This window comes from Tilletiaria anomala, assembly GCF_000711695.1.
Source record: "Tilletiaria anomala UBC 951 chromosome Unknown K437scaffold_152, whole genome shotgun sequence".
NCBI classification, from domain to species: domain Eukaryota; kingdom Fungi; phylum Basidiomycota; class Exobasidiomycetes; order Georgefischeriales; family Tilletiariaceae; genus Tilletiaria; species Tilletiaria anomala.
The window spans coordinates 1-15495 of record NW_013546870.1 but is presented as its reverse complement, the minus strand read 5'-3'; the positions used below and the strand labels follow the sequence as shown (position 1 = coordinate 15495).

Sequence of the window (15495 nt, the reverse complement as noted above, 5' to 3'; positions counted from 1 at the left end):
GAGCAGTTTTGTCCACCCTCGCAACCGTGCGCCATCTCAGAGCTCCGTCAGTGGCACCTGGAGCCCGCATCTCGCGCACATGAGCCCAAGCTCAGGGCCTTTGGGCTCAACAAATTTCAATCGATCGGGATCCAGCGGGAACATATCTGAGCTGGGCAAAGCCGAGGTTCAATCTAATCTCAGCGCAGCCGAGATCAACGCCGTACGCAACCTTACTTGATCCTTTGGGGCATGTATCCGCGTTGCCACGCCACTAATATACATGCAATCATGATTGAAGCTCGAATCTCTTGAAATTGGGTTGGTATGGGTTCGGGAAACAGGAGGCTCACTTTCCGGCCGAAACGTTTCCAGGACGACACGAGTCCTTCCAACTTGAATATGCGGTCTTTTGCTGTGCATGGGATCGAGGCTGAAGAAGTGACGGAATGAAGTTAGAGGTTGCGCCACTAGATGATGTGCGGTGTAGGGTATATGATGCCATCTTGTCGAACGAGAAGAACGGGTAACGGGGCTCGATGGGCCCCATTGAGTTCCGACGGCGGTGGCAGGCAGTACATTTTGCTCGAGCTGAGGCACTGTACAGCAGGGCTTTGCCAATCTCCAAAGAAAATATGCAAGTTGGAGTTGAGTTTCTCGCCTTCAAGAACGAGGAAATCACCTTTCTCCTGATCTCTGGCGAGGCTAATCTTGTGGAGCTTAGGGAATGCGGTCACCGGTGAAGCAGGCGCAGGAGTGGTCAAAAGACGCGAGATTTGTGCATCCAGGGGTCCGGTCGGTGGCCGTACCCCTCCAGCCAATTCAGACGGCAGGTAGAAGGTGTATTTGACAATCTCTGCAGAAGGGTATGAGGCGTCAGCATGCCTCTTTCGGATGTGAAAGCCGATCCTAACTTACCTGCACCGACAATGCACCAGATGTCTGAGTCAGCCACGTCCAGTGTCCATGCTTCTGCATCTCGTCCGCTGTCGAATGTAGGATAAGGCGCAGAGGCAGGGCCGGCATCTGCGAGCATCGAGCTTAGGCCCTCGGCCGCACCGGACATAGATTGTCCTCGCTTGCGGCCCTTGGCCGCATGTAGAGCACGGTCCTTTTGCGCTTGTAGAGACAGTGAAGAGGACACACGCCGTGGCCGCCGCACCTTCCCGCCATCCGATGACTCTGATTTCTCCATTCTGCTCGAGCCGCCACCAGAAAGCGTGGGAGACACCATGGGCGCTTTGGAGGCGGAGGCCGGAGGATAGATCATTGCCAGTGAGGACGATGCTTTTTCGAAATCAACATCTGTTGCAGCGGATGTAGTTGGAGGAGTCGCTGGTGCACCGTCCGTCGCGTTGCTCGATGCCGTGCTGGGACTGCGATTCAACCATACTTTGCCCACCTCAAGCTTGTGCATTCCTACCGTCTCGTCTGAACACGCCAAGAATGAGGAGGTCGTAGAAGTGGTGCCCTCGTTCGAAGGGGGCTCCCAAATTTCCAAAGCGATCTTGTGAAGCTGAGACACCGGGTCACCGACCGCCTCTTTTGCAAGTTTCCAGTCAGGTCCGCGCACCATCTTTCCTCCGAAGATCGTGTTGCCTTTGTCGACCCTTCTGATGATCATCACTGGACTCACGACAGCCGTGTTTAAGCACTGAAGCACAATGGGCTGGTTGTAAAAAATGGGTGATGTCGAAGCTGGAAGCGCATTTGAAGGAGTTGAAGGATAGCCTGGTTGTCGGGGCGCATTAGAGTCACCATGCGGGTCTCGAAGAGGATCGATTAGGTAGATGATGAATGCGTCCCAACGCGAAGTTTTCGCCACGAAGCATGCCCCGGAGGGCTGAGGACCATCAGCCGCAGTCATGATCGATTGACCATCCGAGCCTTTGAGCCATGTTGCCGGACCAGAAACACAAAGATGCTTGGTCGAGGTAGCTTGCGCCTTTTGCCGGTGGAAGAGGGAGACGATGGAGCCATGCGTGATGTGCACTTTGCATGGACAAGAGAGCCAAGCTCGCCATCAGCACATTCCCATCTCCATACGGATATACACCTGAGCCACTCACTTTCGGTGCCGCGGGCACTTTGCCGCTTTTTGCTGGGCTTGCTGATCACGCGGATCGGCCGACTCTTGAAGCGCCCGAGAAGCTTATGCTGCTGCGCCGACACGGCAGGTACGGTGATAGCAACTTCCGCGGTCACGTCGCGGCGCGTCAGCTTGTCATCAGCTTCGCTGATAGCCATCTGTCTGTACGCTGCCTGCCCGAGGACGGTCATGTCGTTGTAGGAAGAGCCAATGCTGATGTTCTGCCCATCTCTACTCGTCCAGTCCAGCTGCGTCTCGAATGCTGCAGCTTCGCCCAAGATCTTGGTGCTCACGCGCGGCGGGATTAAAATGGTGCGCTTATCTTGTTCTTCATCCTGCCCGTCGCAGGAAATGCTTGCGTTCCACCAGCTACTTCCGACCAAGAGCACCATGGGCGGCGGACACATAAAACGTTTCTCTGTGCCATAGCTCTTTTGAGCAACACGTGGCGTCATGATACAGACCGTGCGTTCACCAAGAGCCATCCGGCTGTGACTGGTCAAATACGATAAGACGTTGTCTCTTAGCGTGGAGAAATGCTGGGAGGGTACCTCCGCAGCTTGTTCGCTGGGCAACAGCTTGATGTGTGACGAAGGCTTTGTTGTGCGTGCGTTGAGAGGCTTCTCACCCATCTGCGGTTCTGACGAACGCCTTTCGAGCTCCGGGCTCATGGCTAGACTCAAATGAGGCGGTACGATGCTTGAGCCGTCCTTGTCGGATGACGTCCTCCGAGCGACACTCTTGCTTGCGCTCGAGGACGATATCGCCCGGCGCATAGCCGGCGCCTGGACAGCAGGTCGTGGGTGGGAGCGATTGTGCTCTTCGGGTATGGTAGGCGTCGTTGTCGACCGGTCACTCCCTCTTGGGGAGGCGTGTGCTTGCAGAGTGGCACCCGCTTGCAGTGCTGCAGAGAGCTTGGCGTCAGTGAGCCGCGAGTCATACATATCATTGTTTCTATTAGAAGCCGCACTGAGAATGGATGCTTGAGAATCCGTCAGCGAGGGTGTCGCTGGCCATGTCCGGCTCGGTGCTGCCCAATTTTGTGACATGCACCAAGTATCATGGTTGGTGACCGCAGGCTGCGCAGGCGGTAGCTCTATGCGGAGGTCTCCCGGGCTGTCTTCTGCGGGTGCACCCGGTGTAACAAAACACGACTTTGGAATCCCTGAATGGCGCGGGGATTGGTGAAGTCTCAACACAGGTGCTGGTACTTCCAAGATCGGTGCGCGCTGTGCATCGCTGCTCAGGTTTAATGAGCTGGAAGACCGAGCAAGCGCTCTCAACAGCGGGGGATGTCGCGAAGTTGCTATCGGCCCAGCAATCGTGGTGTGGGACCGCGGTCGCGTGCGCTGCATCTGTGGCCCATCCGAGGCGGAAGAGCCTGACGACGCGTAACTTATGCTTGACATGACACCAGCGCTGCCGGTTCGCGACATTGGCCGCGAAGCAGTGCTGGCCGATACGTGCCCATTTGGAACACCCGTGCGGTAACTTGCGCTCATCGGGAAATGCTCTTGGTCCGAGAAGTCAAGCGCGCTGCTGAGGGCAGATGATGTGCCAGAATCTGGACTGGCAAATTCTCGCGAGCCCAGGCCATGCAAATGTAACATTGGCATGGAGATTTGCAGCGGCTGAGGGCTCATAGGATCCTCGCTGACCATGGTAGCATCGGTAGAGAGTCCGCACGTGATCCGAAGATCTGTAAGGGACCGCGATGGATCGTACAAGAGCCTGAGGGAGGGAGAAGGAGGTGCCATCTGCAGTGGAGCAGGCATATTGCGCGATGGCGCCTGCGGTGTGGTATTCTCCAGACCCACGTCAGAGATGGCAGCTACGGTCGGCGCGTGCTCTTGCTGAGGCACTTGCCCTTCTTGCTCTGTTAGACCAGGCAAGAGGTAATGATCTCCTGAAGTCCTGCCTTGAAGCTCGAACCTGCGAGAATACGAGCTCGAAATGCGCTGGAAGTCCTGCAAAGGCGACACTTCCTGCCGTTGCAGCCACTCGTCCTGTTGCATCTGCGACGAGAATTCCTCCGCATTTGCGTGATGCAGGTTAGCCCCATCTACCAGGGAACCCTCGACAGGACGCTCCATCGAGCTGTCCTTGTCTTGGGCATCAAAGCGGGCTGTACTCGTAGACTGGATCGAACCATGACGCGCCAGCTGCCCAAACGACTCGAGCTCGTGAGTACCTTGACTGGAGGGTGGCGATGACATGCTGCTGCCATACTGAAAGAGAGACTGTGTCTGAATCGGATCGGTAGGTTCTTGAGACAGCGAGAGTAATGGGGATTGCGAAGTTGCTTGTGGATGCGCATACGAGTCCTGCGGGGGTGGCTGTCGTCGTTGCTGCTGCTGCAGCTTCTCCTGGTGTTGGTGGTCAGAGTCCACGTCGTGGTGCGGAAGAGGGTTGGGATGCGACAAATGTGCGGGAGACTGGGCATGCTTCAGAGAATTCGAAGCAAGTTGTGACTGATGCAAATGCGAGAGATCTGATTGTCTGAGCGCCGCTTGCGGATCCAAATGCTGCCGATTTGCCATGGGCTCAGAGAAAGGGTCAACAACTTGCAACCGAGAATCATCAAAGCGGTGTTGGTTGAGGGTAGGGGTGGCAATCATGTCGTCGTGGTTGCCATAGTGCTGCTTAGCATAGTTCTGACTTGCGGAGTTGTTCACTGACATGTCACTCATGCTGCGGGTCCCTAACATGCCCATCGAGGAGAAGTTGGGCCCAGGATTCGAGTGGAATGGTGCTGAAGCGAACAGCGCCGCTGCAGAGCCATTGTCATTACCGACCTCTGCGTCGCCTGGGAATGGACAATCACCAAGCCTATGAAGATAGCTTGGGTCCGTTCCCGCCTGAGGTTTATCGCCGCTCACCCAGCCTAACGATTTCTCCCAAGGTGAGGGGAGCATCTTTGATGGTGCCCCAGCGCATACGTCTTGTGTTGGAAAGGGGAGCTACGCGTGAGACAGCTGGGTCGTCTGCGCGGAGCGCCGTCACCTACCGGCAACAGAATATGAAACCTTCAAGCTGAAAAGATGAGGGTGCACGCATCTGCAGCACTGGTGATCTGCATGAAGATGGTAAGGGAAGCGTGCTGCTTGTGTGCTGAGGTGTCAGAGTGATTGCATGGCTGCCTTGCTGTTAACTGAGTGTGCGGCGAACGACGGCAAGCGGGGCGCGTTGTCGGCGTCTCCGCTAGGCATAAAATGGAGGGCCGTATGCACTGCAGACGGAAACGACGCCTCGCCTTGATGCGTGTGGTGTAATGCACAGCGATGCGATGTAGCGCTTGCGAATTGCGATCGTGACGATGCTTCGTGGGCTTGTCGATGAGAGTGCAGCGTCTCTCAAAGTCGGGGCGAATCCTGGATGAAACAGGTCGTATCAAAGTCGTGGCTTGCTGAGATGAATGTGGGTATGAAGTACATCATACACTCTCCCCTCTCCAGTCTCCCTCGACCGGTGTCTCATCAGTTGATCGCTTTAATGTATCTCCTCCGTGACTATCTGCGAAATACCCGCACCGCGGACGAAAGCGCGGCCGCGTCGGCGTCCCGCGTCTTTGAAATGGAAATCGGTCCCGCGCCGGAACAGAGGCCGACAACCCAACCAAGGCGGGGAGATCCCTCAATCCTTCCAGAAATCTCCAAATCTTCACGAGCAGATCCATTCACAAGACATTTTACACTGATGGATTTGTGTAGAACGTATATGTAGAAACAAAAGCTGTCGGTTCATAGGGATGTCCAATACAGGAAAGCAGCAAGCACCCAGGGCAATGCACTGTAAGGTAGGAGGAACAAGAAGTGCGCACACAGGCGCACACTCATCTTGTCTTGTTCTGCCGTTTCGAGAGTCGGGCCAAAGCTTCAAGTGACAAGCTTTTTCAAGCTCAAGTACTCCAAGAGCCCTTCTTCAAGAGCTGTTTCACAGGAGTCTTGAGCCGCATGGTACAGGGTTTCGCTGATTGGAAAGGTCTTCACGCTTCATGCGGTCACACTTGAGCTTCATTTAACGTTTCATCTACGTATTTCACACCTCATCTCGTCATATCAGAGCTCCTCGTCGAAGTCAAGCGCCAAGAGACGCCTATCACCATCCACACATGTATCACAGTCTAGGTCTGTCCAGTGTCCAGGCTCTAAGTTCATAGCTTCATTAACGTTCCACATTCCAATCTGCATAGTGCAGTAGTGCAGTGTGCTCCAAAGCCAGCCAAGCCCTATACAGAATCATGACACTCAATAAGCTTCAAAAGCTTTCAGAATCCGAATGTGGGTAGCCTTTGTTGCGCTTGCAGAGTTCACCCTATGCACGCACAACCACGCACACAATATGGACGACGCACTCGTGATGACTGATAACACCAGTGCCCAGAGTGACGTCGAGGTCATCAGGTGATGTGGTGCATGAGGCGAGCTAAAGGAAACCAGGATCGCAAAACGTCTGCGGCTTTGAGTGATCTGCTGCTGTGTAAATGTAAATTGTAAAATACATCTGTGTGTACGTATTCGCTGCACAAATGAATGATCTAATGTCGACCCAGAAACCGGAAATATGCCAGGTCCCGGAAAACCAAATTTCCGTGAGTTCCCGCAAAGCTGTACAATTTCTCCTGCGCACAAGAAGGGTATTCCACATCTGAACTTCGCTTCGTACGTCTGTGCTGAAGGGCGTTGCGAGCCTGATCGCTGCTTCAAGCACATCCCATAACTGCAATATCTCTGCTATTCGATCCATGTTGATAACTAATGAAACAGTGTTGATGACCAAGGCTGTATGTATTGAAGAACATGCGGAGAGGAGCTGGGGTTCTTAAGAATCGAAACCCCCTTGAAGCCAAAGACCTTGATTTTTGAATCGCACACTATTTTAAGTTTTGCTTGGAGCTCCTCAAGCTAAGCAGGTCCACCGTGACCGGACTCCGAAAAAGGTCTGCGCTTGGACGCGTCGTTGATAACTCCGCGGGAAAACAAAAGTCTTGTCATAGGTCTCGTACGCTGTGAAGATAGCCTGTCAGTCGTTGAAGGGAATCGTGTCATGTTTTACTATTATTGAAGTGTTTCAGGGTTTACCCGGCGCAATCAGCGTGGGCCGGCGCTGGGCCAGGTACAGAGGTGCATCCGCGGCAGGCCGCCAGACAGGATACATAAGGCAGGGTAGGGCAGGCTAGAGTACATATTGGCCGGGGGAGGGATGAGTGAGCGCTGTTCACTCGTTTTCAACAGAAGTGTTCAATGTTGCGCGTCATTTTGTTGGCCTTCGGCGTCAAAGTGGCGGTGCAGGGCGACGGCCATCACAGGGCGTTCACTTGCATCACGCCTCACGACGTTAGTCAATCACTAACTACTCACTACACTGATAAATGGCGGGCAACCGGAGCCTATCGCATTTGAAGTATGAATTTGAATGAAGAAAGATGAACGATGCAATTTCTGCTGGACTCCGTGGGACTCTGGATTTGGACACCTGTCGATAGGCTGCCTGTGCAAATGCGACCGTCTGAGACAGGGCTCAGGCGCTCAGGCCGGCCCTGATCTGCTCAGGCTGACTGGAAGGGCGAATACACGCAGGCAGCCAGGCACTTGGGCTGACATGCGGCAAGACGACAAGATTCAAGATCACAAGTATCAGAAGTGGCAGGCTGGCAGAGTGGCAGGGCATACCTAGGCCTGGGCGCCTGGCACTCGGGCCTTTGAAGACGGTGACAGTGCAACGGCTGTCCATTAAAATAGCGTTTATATACAAATATACATAGAGTGGCTCCGGTGACCGGCAAAGGGTAACCCGAAGTGATTTTTCAAATTCTCATCGAAGATTTAGCCTTTGTGATTTCCCCGCACAGATGCCGGATGAGCTGGCTGCTATGGACTGGCTGCTGATAAAGGTCTGCAAAGGCAGGCAACGGGGCACTGGTGGGATGATAAACGGCCAACGATGAACGCATGATCACTTGAGAGTTCAGCCAACCAAGTCTAAATAAACGGGAGGACGCGATGGCGAATTGACGGTAGAGATCTCTCATTTACATACGCCATATAGGTCCAAGTCCACAGATATCTATAGCTTCTAACGACATCTCGAATCCAACCAGACACAAGAGCCCTGGTCAAGGCGCAGTTGGACAGATGGGGTCGCCCGCCCGTCTTCGTCAACTGATTACTGCCAAAAATGGGTATGTCCATGACTAGTGTAACCGCACAGCGAAAAACATGGAGAAGCAAAGAAAGTCCAGTTTCCAGCGCACCATCATGCCAGTGCACGATCGCTGAACCGTTGCACCGTTATACCACGTTGCAGTCTGCATAGTACCTGCACCATAAACTATATCCCGTGCTATATGTATAATGCTTCCAAGGAAATTGGAAACACGCATGGTACATGGTGTGGAAGGAGTAAGGAATTGCACGGTGAGGGCCTAATAGCAATTTGTCAACATTGAATAGATAGTGTCCTTTTTAGCACCTCGATTCTTGGTAGTGCTCTCACATTCTCAGTTCTCGTACGAGGAGGTACTTACACATATATACTTCCACATTGCGCCGCAGTAGTTCGTGGCTGGTGACAGTGATGCTTGATGGTAACATACTGCTGTAGTCTGCAATTCTCCCATTTATCCGGCGCTAGGCGTCACTCCATGACGACGATTTCTAACATATGCAGTGCAGACGGCAGTCCTTTGAGGCTATGTATGCACTCGTACACATGCAGAAGCCAGAGTTTGCCGCATCTATCACACTGAAATCTGCGAGCAGGCGAGAGCTTCTTCTTATCATGATCTCTTCTTTTGTCCATATTTTAGGTTTCGCTAGTCACTATCGCTACATGTGTAGGTAGTCACTCAACGCACGCTGAATCACTTCGGTTCTTGGTAGTTGCTCTCACTTTCTCAGCTCTCGTATGAGGTATATACATACATACTCCACATTGCTCAGTAGGAGTTAGTGGTCGGTGATAATGATGGCAACAAACATACTGCTGTAGTCTGCAATTCTCCACGAAGCCGGCGCTAAACCTCCCAAGGCGTCTCTGCATGTTGCCGTCGGAGCAGGAGCTTCATGTCGCGAGGCCCTGACCCCGCACGGTAGTCTACTATTGGTCTGACGCCAGGTTGCCCGCGTCCAGAGCTTTGCACATTGTCCAGGTAGGGGGTAGCAGGGGGTTCATCACATGGCACTGGCTCTCCACACTTAACAGTACATGGTGACTCAGTACTTCGTCATAACCGGTATTCAATTGTATTGAGTACTAAATTCTCAACAATCAGCACTCAATTACTCTTGCAGGCCTCCCCCACCTCACACTCCCCCGCCCCGCCCCCTCACCGCCTCATGTATCTTCACATCTCGTATTTCACAGTTCACACGCTGCGGTGACGTCGTTCTGTCGAAATTGATCGATGGTCGGTTGCCGGTAATCGCCGCGAGGAAAGAGGAAAGCCTTGCTATCAGGCATCATGACATGTGCACGTGGCTCTTGGTCGCCCCAGGCATCAAGCCCGTCGGGTGTCATCGAGTGTCTGACTCCTCATGTTCGCGTGATCGTCTTGGTTTTTTTCTTTCGTCTTCAAAAGGCGCCATACATTATGCACGGCTTCCTGGACTTGCGAACACTCATGCCGTCCTGAGGATGACGTGCGTCCCACTCTCTGTCTGAACAATGTCGCTGAGCGCACCGACGGGCAGCGAGAACGCTGCATCCTCGAACGGCTTCTGCATCTGCCCACGCGAGAAGAAACCCAGGTCCCCGCCCGATCGCGCCGAAGAGCAGTCGCTAAATGAGGTTGCGGTGGGCAAATGGCGAGCAAGAGGAGAAAGGAATGCAGTGCGTCAGATGAATGGCATCCGAAAGGAAGGGATTCATATCGCCACTCGCTCAAACGCGCGATACGCGCCTGTACATCCTCAGAGATACTGCGCTTTATGCTCTGCATCTCGTGCTAAAATCTTGAACGTCGATCCTCAAAGGGGCTTTGCACAATACGACTACGGTACCAGTGGAACGCGGATACCGCCAGTTCGCTCGTATTCCATACGATCGCTCCTTTCATACAGCTCTGCCTCGAACCCGGGGCCTGAGGTGCAGAGCCGGGAATAAGTACACACCTGTGGTCTGCAGCAAGTTTGGCAAATGCTTCTGCGGAGGGATTTGGGCCAAGCGTCTTTAAGTGATCCCGGATGATTTGTTCGGCTTCTTCCGGCGAGCGTGTGATATTTGCCTGTGCATAAAAAGTGTGAGTGATGAGCGAGAAGCATATGCATCCAGAAGCAGTACTCTGTGCGTGCGCACCTGTCTGTGACTGCTAGGTCTCCGACTCTTGGCGTGCTTAATAAGCAGATGCGACGCCCTGACTTTGGTCGCAGAATCCCTCCCTGCGGCTGCAGAGTTGCTGCTGGCCCCATCGCGTCCTAGGTACTGCGCCGCACCGGGGAGCGCACTAATCTGCTCTGGCGAGAGGCCTGACGGTGCTTCCCATGTGGAAGTACCTGATGCCGAGTCATAAAAGTATGGGAGCTTGCGCGTGTTACTGAAGCGGACTTCCCACTGAGCAGACATGTTCGAAGTGAGTGCGGATGCTGGTAGTGACTTTGAGCTGCTTCGGTTGATAATGTGGCGCACCAAGCGGGGGAAATGCTATAAGTCGAACAAGTCAACTGTGTCTGAACAAGAAGCGAAAAGTTGGTGGTTGATGACGGCGTGGATTAGGTGGAGAGAGAAGGTGAACATCGTCTGGAAGATTAAAAATGTGGAGAGCGAGAGATGGCGCTTGTCGCACGTGTGGCGGTGCAGTGACATGGGGACGTGTTGTCAACGTCCTCTCAATTGCGATATTCTCTCATGCTCTCATTCCGTGCGCGTGCACAGACCACCCGCTCAACGCAGCACTGACGACGGCATGCAAGCTCTGAGCTCACGCTACGCCTGACACGTACACCTATCTTCTATCGGCTTCATCAGGCATCGGTCTTAAGCAACCCTATTTGCAAGTAACAGTGCGCAATAATGCGTGACGTGGAGCACAACTCTCCAATGAAGGTCAGCAGCCTCTGACACTCATCATTTAGTAACCCCCTTGTTCCACCGCTGTCCTGCACGGCTTGGTGTCCATTTGCAGCTCACAGCAACGAGCAACAACCAGGTCCATCGGAGTAACGGATACAGAGGAAAGTTATTTCCTGAAGATAGAGCTGTTCTGCTCCTAACAGCGGGTGGAGCCATGTCCTCTTCGGCTTAGAGACCCCTTACCGCTGCTACCAAACGCGATGTCCCACCCCAGACGCAGGTCCTGCTCATCCTGGTAGAAGATTGTTACCCTTCCCTTCTTTGTGGACAGCGAGGCTTGCAGAATCGAAGAACATTGTCGATGGCCATGCTCCCGGAGAACCGTCGCCCAAGGGTGCCGCTTGTCAGACGCATGACAATGGGCTGGTTCTTACTGCTCGCTGCACTGCTCCTATCCTGCGTCGCCACAGTCCTCGGCCACCAGAACAGCGCTGCAAGCTCGGTTGGAGCAGGCTTTAACCCGCCGAACTTTCCTCGAGCCGGTCTTCTACAAGAAGTTCTCACTTCCTCCTCAAGTTCGCCGTCGCGAGGCGGCTCGGTGGACGATCTGCAGTCCGGAAGCGTGGGTATCTGTCGGCCTACAGGACACATCAAGGATGCCCAATGCGACTATGAGACAGTCGAGGCGATCAATGCCGACTTTTTCGACCGCCTATCGAGCATAGTTCAGCAAAAGTATTTTCGATACTACAAGACTGATCTGTACAAGGAATGCCCATTTTGGTTCGACAATGGCCTTTGCATGAATCGCGACTGCACTGTACAGAAGGCTGAAGAGGTGTGTCCCTCAACCGCTGCTGTGAGCCGCACGTACCATCGTTGAACTGAAGTCTGTGCCTACTCCCCTCCCATGCAGTCTGAAATTCCAGAGAAGTATCGCACAAGCCAGTTGTCCTCTGTATCGACTACGCCCGATTCGGAAGTGCACGACAGCGGAAGTGGTCAGGACAAGTGCACCTGCCATGAGGCCGACTTCTGCCACTGGGAAGATGAGAACTCGGACGAGGCAGTCTACGTGGATCTGCTCAAGAATCCGGAGCGCTTCACAGGCTACGCCGGACCCTCGGCCAATCGAGTGTGGAAGAGCATCTATGAGGAGAACTGCTTTGGCGCTGCTGGGGCTTTCATCGAGCCACCCCGTTCCAAGCAGTCCGGTGGCGGTTCAGGCTTTCCGCATCTCGCATCGTCTGGCAACTCGGGCTCTGGATTCGGCGTGGGTCTGTCGAGCGGAAGCAGCGGCAGTTTGGGTTCAAGCAGCGATGTATCTTCGAACCACCCGCTGCAATCACTCATGTCCTCCTTGCAAGGCCCAACAGATCCAGGCGACTCGGAAGTATGCCTGGAGAAGCGCATCTTCTACCGCATCGTCTCTGGTCTGCACGCCTCGATCTCGATCCACATCTGCGACGAGTATTTAGACCAAATGACGGGCGTGTGGGGCCCCAACCTCGATTGTTTCATCGCCCGCATTGCCCAGCACCCGGAGCGGCTGCAGAATGTCTACTTCAACTACGTCCTGCTGCTGCGCGCCTTGGCATGCGTTGACGAACATTACGGCGACCTGGAGCGTCTGATGCTGCCCGGCCAGGAGATCGACGACGCCTTGACGCGCGCGGACCTGGCGTCGCTGCTGCAGTCTGCAAGCAACATCCCAACGACGTTCAACGAGCAGAGCATGTTCGCCGGCCCGAACGCGCGTGGGTTGAAGCATGAGTTCAAGCAGAAGTTCAGGAATGTCAGCAGCATTATGGACTGCGTCGGCTGCGACAAGTGTCGACTATGGGGAAAGCTGCAGACCAACGGCCTGGCCACCGCGCTCAAGGTCCTCTTTTCCATCGGAGGGACCAGCGGTAGTAGTGGCGATGTTGACCGGACGGCAGCTGCACACCAACGCGGCGATGCGGAGCATGCACATCCGTACACGGCCCAGCCCGCACTGCTGCGGAGTGAGCTCGTTGCGCTCATTAATACTGTGCATCGCTTTGCTGAAAGCGTGAGTTTGTACCTCGCATGGCAACTTCGGGTCACAAGGGGCTGTAGGCTGACGCAAAGGCACCCTCCAACTTTTATTTCTGCAGCTCAAAGCGGTGGAGACGTTCCGAGCATTATACCAGAAGCGTCTGGCTGAGACGGCGGCAGAAAATGGAGCGCCTGCTTCGTCGCCAGCATCTGCGCCACACCACAAGCAAGGGTTGGATCAGGCCCCATCTGCATCCGACGCACCCGCGCAGATTCCACCGGACGACGCGCCGCGGATAGCGGGCGCTTCGACAGAGACGTTGGCGCCGTCATCGTCGTCATCAGCCAATCGACGACCCGGTCGACACAGCAAGGTCGTGCCAAGAGGACCGGCACTGGAGGAAGCGCCCGCGGAGCACGTCCGAACGTGGCTGCAGTCCATAGCTGAGAGCATGCAGAGGTTCTTGCGCACCTGTCAGGCATCCGTCGATCAGTGTGTGCGCTGGATCAAAGCGGACATCCAGAACCGGTTCGGCGACGAGCTTTAGTACGAATAGAAGATTATCCTGATCCGGTCGCCCATCAAGGAAACGGGAAGTGTAGACTTCTGAACCACCCAGCAAGAACGGCTGTTTCACTACAATTGTACCATACTTTACACTATAAACGGGGGCCACCATATTTCGAAGAGACCACTCGATGCCGGTTTGCCCTTCTTGCCACCCGCCTCGTCGCCTGTTGCTTGAGGACGCGGCATCATTGCAAGCTACGTCGATGGAGGGTAGGAGGCTGCTGATCCTCGTGCGCCTCGCGACACACGAGGCCTTCATCGACCCGTCCACCTTCGCGATCCGCCGCCGCGCTTTCTCGCGACCCGCTGCGAGCTCGCACGCGAACGCAGCGGTCGCTACTGCGCCTGCATCTGCCTCCGCGTCCATGACCGCATCTGGTTCCGCGGCGGCCATCGCATGCAGCCTGCCAGCCGACGCGCTGGTCACGTCGGCTACGGTTGAGTGCCGCCCGCCCGCTGCCGGTGCACCGAGCGCGGCCATTGATGTACCCGCGTGCGGAAATATGAGAGGTGCGAACTCTGCCGCTGCCGTGGGTACGTGCGCAGCAGGCCGACATGCGTGTGCGTGCGCAATGAGCTCTGCCAGTCGGAGCGAGCAGAACGCGCAGCCGGCGACTGGGCAGCGCCACTCTGCGTCGCGCCGGGGTACGAAAGGCTTTGTCAGCCGCATGCTCTTTCTCTGGTTAGCATGTGCATGAACAGCGCTACATTGTACCTCCACCCACCTTCGTCTATAGAAGCCCGCAGTACATTGCGCGTGAGGGTATCGGAGAACAGGAGTACGGCATTGACGATCGAGTCTCTTGGGTCGGCGCCAGGACCTTACGAGAGGTCTTTCGTCTTCCGCCGGACATCCCTGGATCCATTATCGTTATCACCATTATCTGCTCCGTTCCTTCGTTTCTTACTAGCACGCTCGCGTCCCTCCGCCGCTGCGGGATATTGCTCTGCTTCTGCTTTTGCCGATTTGCGCTTTTTGTTCGTCGGCGGCTGCTGCTCTGACCCGGCGGCGGCAGCGCGGGCCTGAGCGGGCCCGGGCGCATCTTGCGGAGGCCCAGCAGCTCGCTCGCTCACATCCGCCGCGGGGGACGAGCTTCCCGCTTTCTCTTTCTCCGGTCGCGGAGGCTCCCACACCAGCACTGGTAGAGGCGCAAGCATAGGCATAGGCGTCGTCGGCGCAGTGGTCGGCTCTTCTGCTGCGTGGGGCGTGGCGACGGGGCGCTGTTGCTGAATATGCCGAGTCTGCTGTTGCGGCTGGGACTGCGTGTTGGCCAGCGCGGAGATCTCGTCGAGCGTGAGGCCCTGGCGGCGACAACGTGTCCAAAGGCGTAGCGAAAAGAAAAAGTGTCAGCGCCCTCCTTTCCCTTCCTCTCGCGCGTTTAGGCTCTCACATTCCACGCGTCGGCGCTTTCCCCTTTCTCGTACAACTCGACTATCTCCACAGCCTCATGCGCTCTGTCCTTGCGTGATGCCCTGCCGCCCAGGCCGTTGCGTGCCTCCTCCTCCCGGGCGTCATCGCTGCCGTCGTCAGCGTCCAGGCTGGCGGGGACGGCCAATGAAAGCCTCGGCTGCTGCTGCTGCTGCTGCTGGCGCTGGCGAAGGTTCTGCTGCGAGGACGAGAGCTGAAAATGCACTGGCCTGTGCTGCTGTTGGAAAGAATGGTGGCTGCTCTGCCGCGCGCTGTGGCGGAGGCTGTCGGCTTGCGTGCGCCCCCAGAGGCAGCTGGCGTGCGGGAAGAAGGGCGGCTCAGCGCGGCTGCCAAGCGGCCGGAACGTGAGTACGAAGAGAACGAGCGTCGGCTTGCCCGGCTGGAGTGCGGCGGCGCGGC

At 55.5% G+C, this 15495-nt stretch overlaps 6 protein-coding genes across 6 annotated transcripts; 2 read left to right on the top strand and 4 right to left on the bottom strand.

The window, feature by feature from the left end:
* Positions 1-334: 334 nt before the first annotated feature.
* Positions 335-5213, bottom strand: K437DRAFT_47472 (LAG1-DNAbind-domain-containing protein). The gene is made up of 3 exons (XM_013384764.1): positions 2049-5213; positions 898-1971; positions 335-835 (listed from the first exon to the last, which is right to left on the bottom strand). The coding sequence occupies exons 1-3, from the start codon at positions 4981-4983 to the stop codon at positions 450-452; spliced, it is 4395 nt and encodes a 1464-aa protein (XP_013240218.1). The 5' UTR covers positions 4984-5213; the 3' UTR covers positions 335-449.
* A 1368-nt stretch (positions 5214-6581) lies between these two features.
* K437DRAFT_259964 (uncharacterized protein) lies at positions 6582-6864 on the top strand. The gene has a single exon (XM_013384763.1). The coding sequence runs from the start codon at positions 6632-6634 to the stop codon at positions 6785-6787; it is 156 nt and encodes a 51-aa protein (XP_013240217.1). The 5' UTR covers positions 6582-6631; the 3' UTR covers positions 6788-6864.
* A 945-nt stretch (positions 6865-7809) lies between these two features.
* K437DRAFT_47454 (uncharacterized protein) lies at positions 7810-8180 on the bottom strand. The gene has a single exon (XM_013384762.1). The coding sequence runs from the start codon at positions 8097-8099 to the stop codon at positions 7875-7877; it is 225 nt and encodes a 74-aa protein (XP_013240216.1). The 5' UTR covers positions 8100-8180; the 3' UTR covers positions 7810-7874.
* A 1279-nt stretch (positions 8181-9459) lies between these two features.
* K437DRAFT_259963 (putative prolyl isomerase Ess1) lies at positions 9460-10768 on the bottom strand. The gene is made up of 3 exons (XM_013384761.1): positions 10364-10768; positions 10180-10292; positions 9460-9847 (listed from the first exon to the last, which is right to left on the bottom strand). Exons 1-3 carry the CDS (start codon positions 10628-10630, stop codon positions 9688-9690), a joined length of 540 nt encoding a protein of 179 aa, XP_013240215.1. The 5' UTR covers positions 10631-10768; the 3' UTR covers positions 9460-9687.
* A 403-nt stretch (positions 10769-11171) lies between these two features.
* Positions 11172-13797, top strand: K437DRAFT_259959 (endoplasmic oxidoreductin). The gene is made up of 3 exons (XM_013384760.1): positions 11172-11915; positions 11994-13130; positions 13216-13797. Exons 1-3 carry the CDS (start codon positions 11496-11498, stop codon positions 13642-13644), a joined length of 1986 nt encoding a protein of 661 aa, XP_013240214.1. The 5' UTR covers positions 11172-11495; the 3' UTR covers positions 13645-13797.
* K437DRAFT_270995 (uncharacterized protein) lies at positions 13752-15475 on the bottom strand (the record flags this gene model as incomplete). Its single annotated transcript, XM_013384759.1, has 5 exons — positions 13752-13862; positions 13939-14297; positions 14393-14488; positions 14576-14969; positions 15059-15475. Coding segments are annotated over 5 exons (1377 nt in total), but the record flags the coding sequence as incomplete, so codon positions are not given.
* Between the last annotated feature and the right edge of the window lie 20 nt (positions 15476-15495).

What these genes read in the sequence shown, in the direction of transcription:
- K437DRAFT_47454 (XM_013384762.1), bottom strand. Translation starts at nt 8,099, where the DNA reads ATGAGAGATCTCTACCGTCAATTCGCCATCGCGTCCTCCCGTTTATTT.
- K437DRAFT_259959 (XM_013384760.1), top strand. Translation starts at nt 11,496, where the DNA reads ATGGGCTGGTTCTTACTGCTCGCTGCACTGCTCCTATCCTGCGTCGCC. An exon ending in CTGTACAGAAGGCTGAAGAG is followed by an intron (nt 11,916 to 11,993) that starts GTGTGTCCCTCA and finishes CCTCCCATGCAG; the next exon opens with TCTGAAATTCCAGAGAAGTA. An exon ending in TGCATCGCTTTGCTGAAAGC is followed by an intron (nt 13,131 to 13,215) that starts GTGAGTTTGTAC and finishes TTATTTCTGCAG; the next exon opens with CTCAAAGCGGTGGAGACGTT.
- K437DRAFT_47472 (XM_013384764.1), bottom strand. Translation starts at nt 4,983, where the DNA reads ATGCTCCCCTCACCTTGGGAGAAATCGTTAGGCTGGGTGAGCGGCGAT. An exon ending in AAGTGCCCGCGGCACCGAAA is followed by an intron (nt 1,972 to 2,048) that starts GTGAGTGGCTCA and finishes GTCCATGCAAAG; the next exon opens with TGCACATCACGCATGGCTCC. An exon ending in CTGGTGCATTGTCGGTGCAG is followed by an intron (nt 836 to 897) that starts GTAAGTTAGGAT and finishes ACCCTTCTGCAG; the next exon opens with AGATTGTCAAATACACCTTC.
- K437DRAFT_259964 (XM_013384763.1), top strand. Translation starts at nt 6,632, where the DNA reads ATGCCAGGTCCCGGAAAACCAAATTTCCGTGAGTTCCCGCAAAGCTGT.
- K437DRAFT_259963 (XM_013384761.1), bottom strand. Translation starts at nt 10,630, where the DNA reads ATGTCTGCTCAGTGGGAAGTCCGCTTCAGTAACACGCGCAAGCTCCCA. An exon ending in GACCTAGCAGTCACAGACAG is followed by an intron (nt 10,293 to 10,363) that starts GTGCGCACGCAC and finishes TTTTATGCACAG; the next exon opens with GCAAATATCACACGCTCGCC. An exon ending in AAACTTGCTGCAGACCACAG is followed by an intron (nt 9,848 to 10,179) that starts GTGTGTACTTAT and finishes AACCTCATTTAG; the next exon opens with CGACTGCTCTTCGGCGCGAT.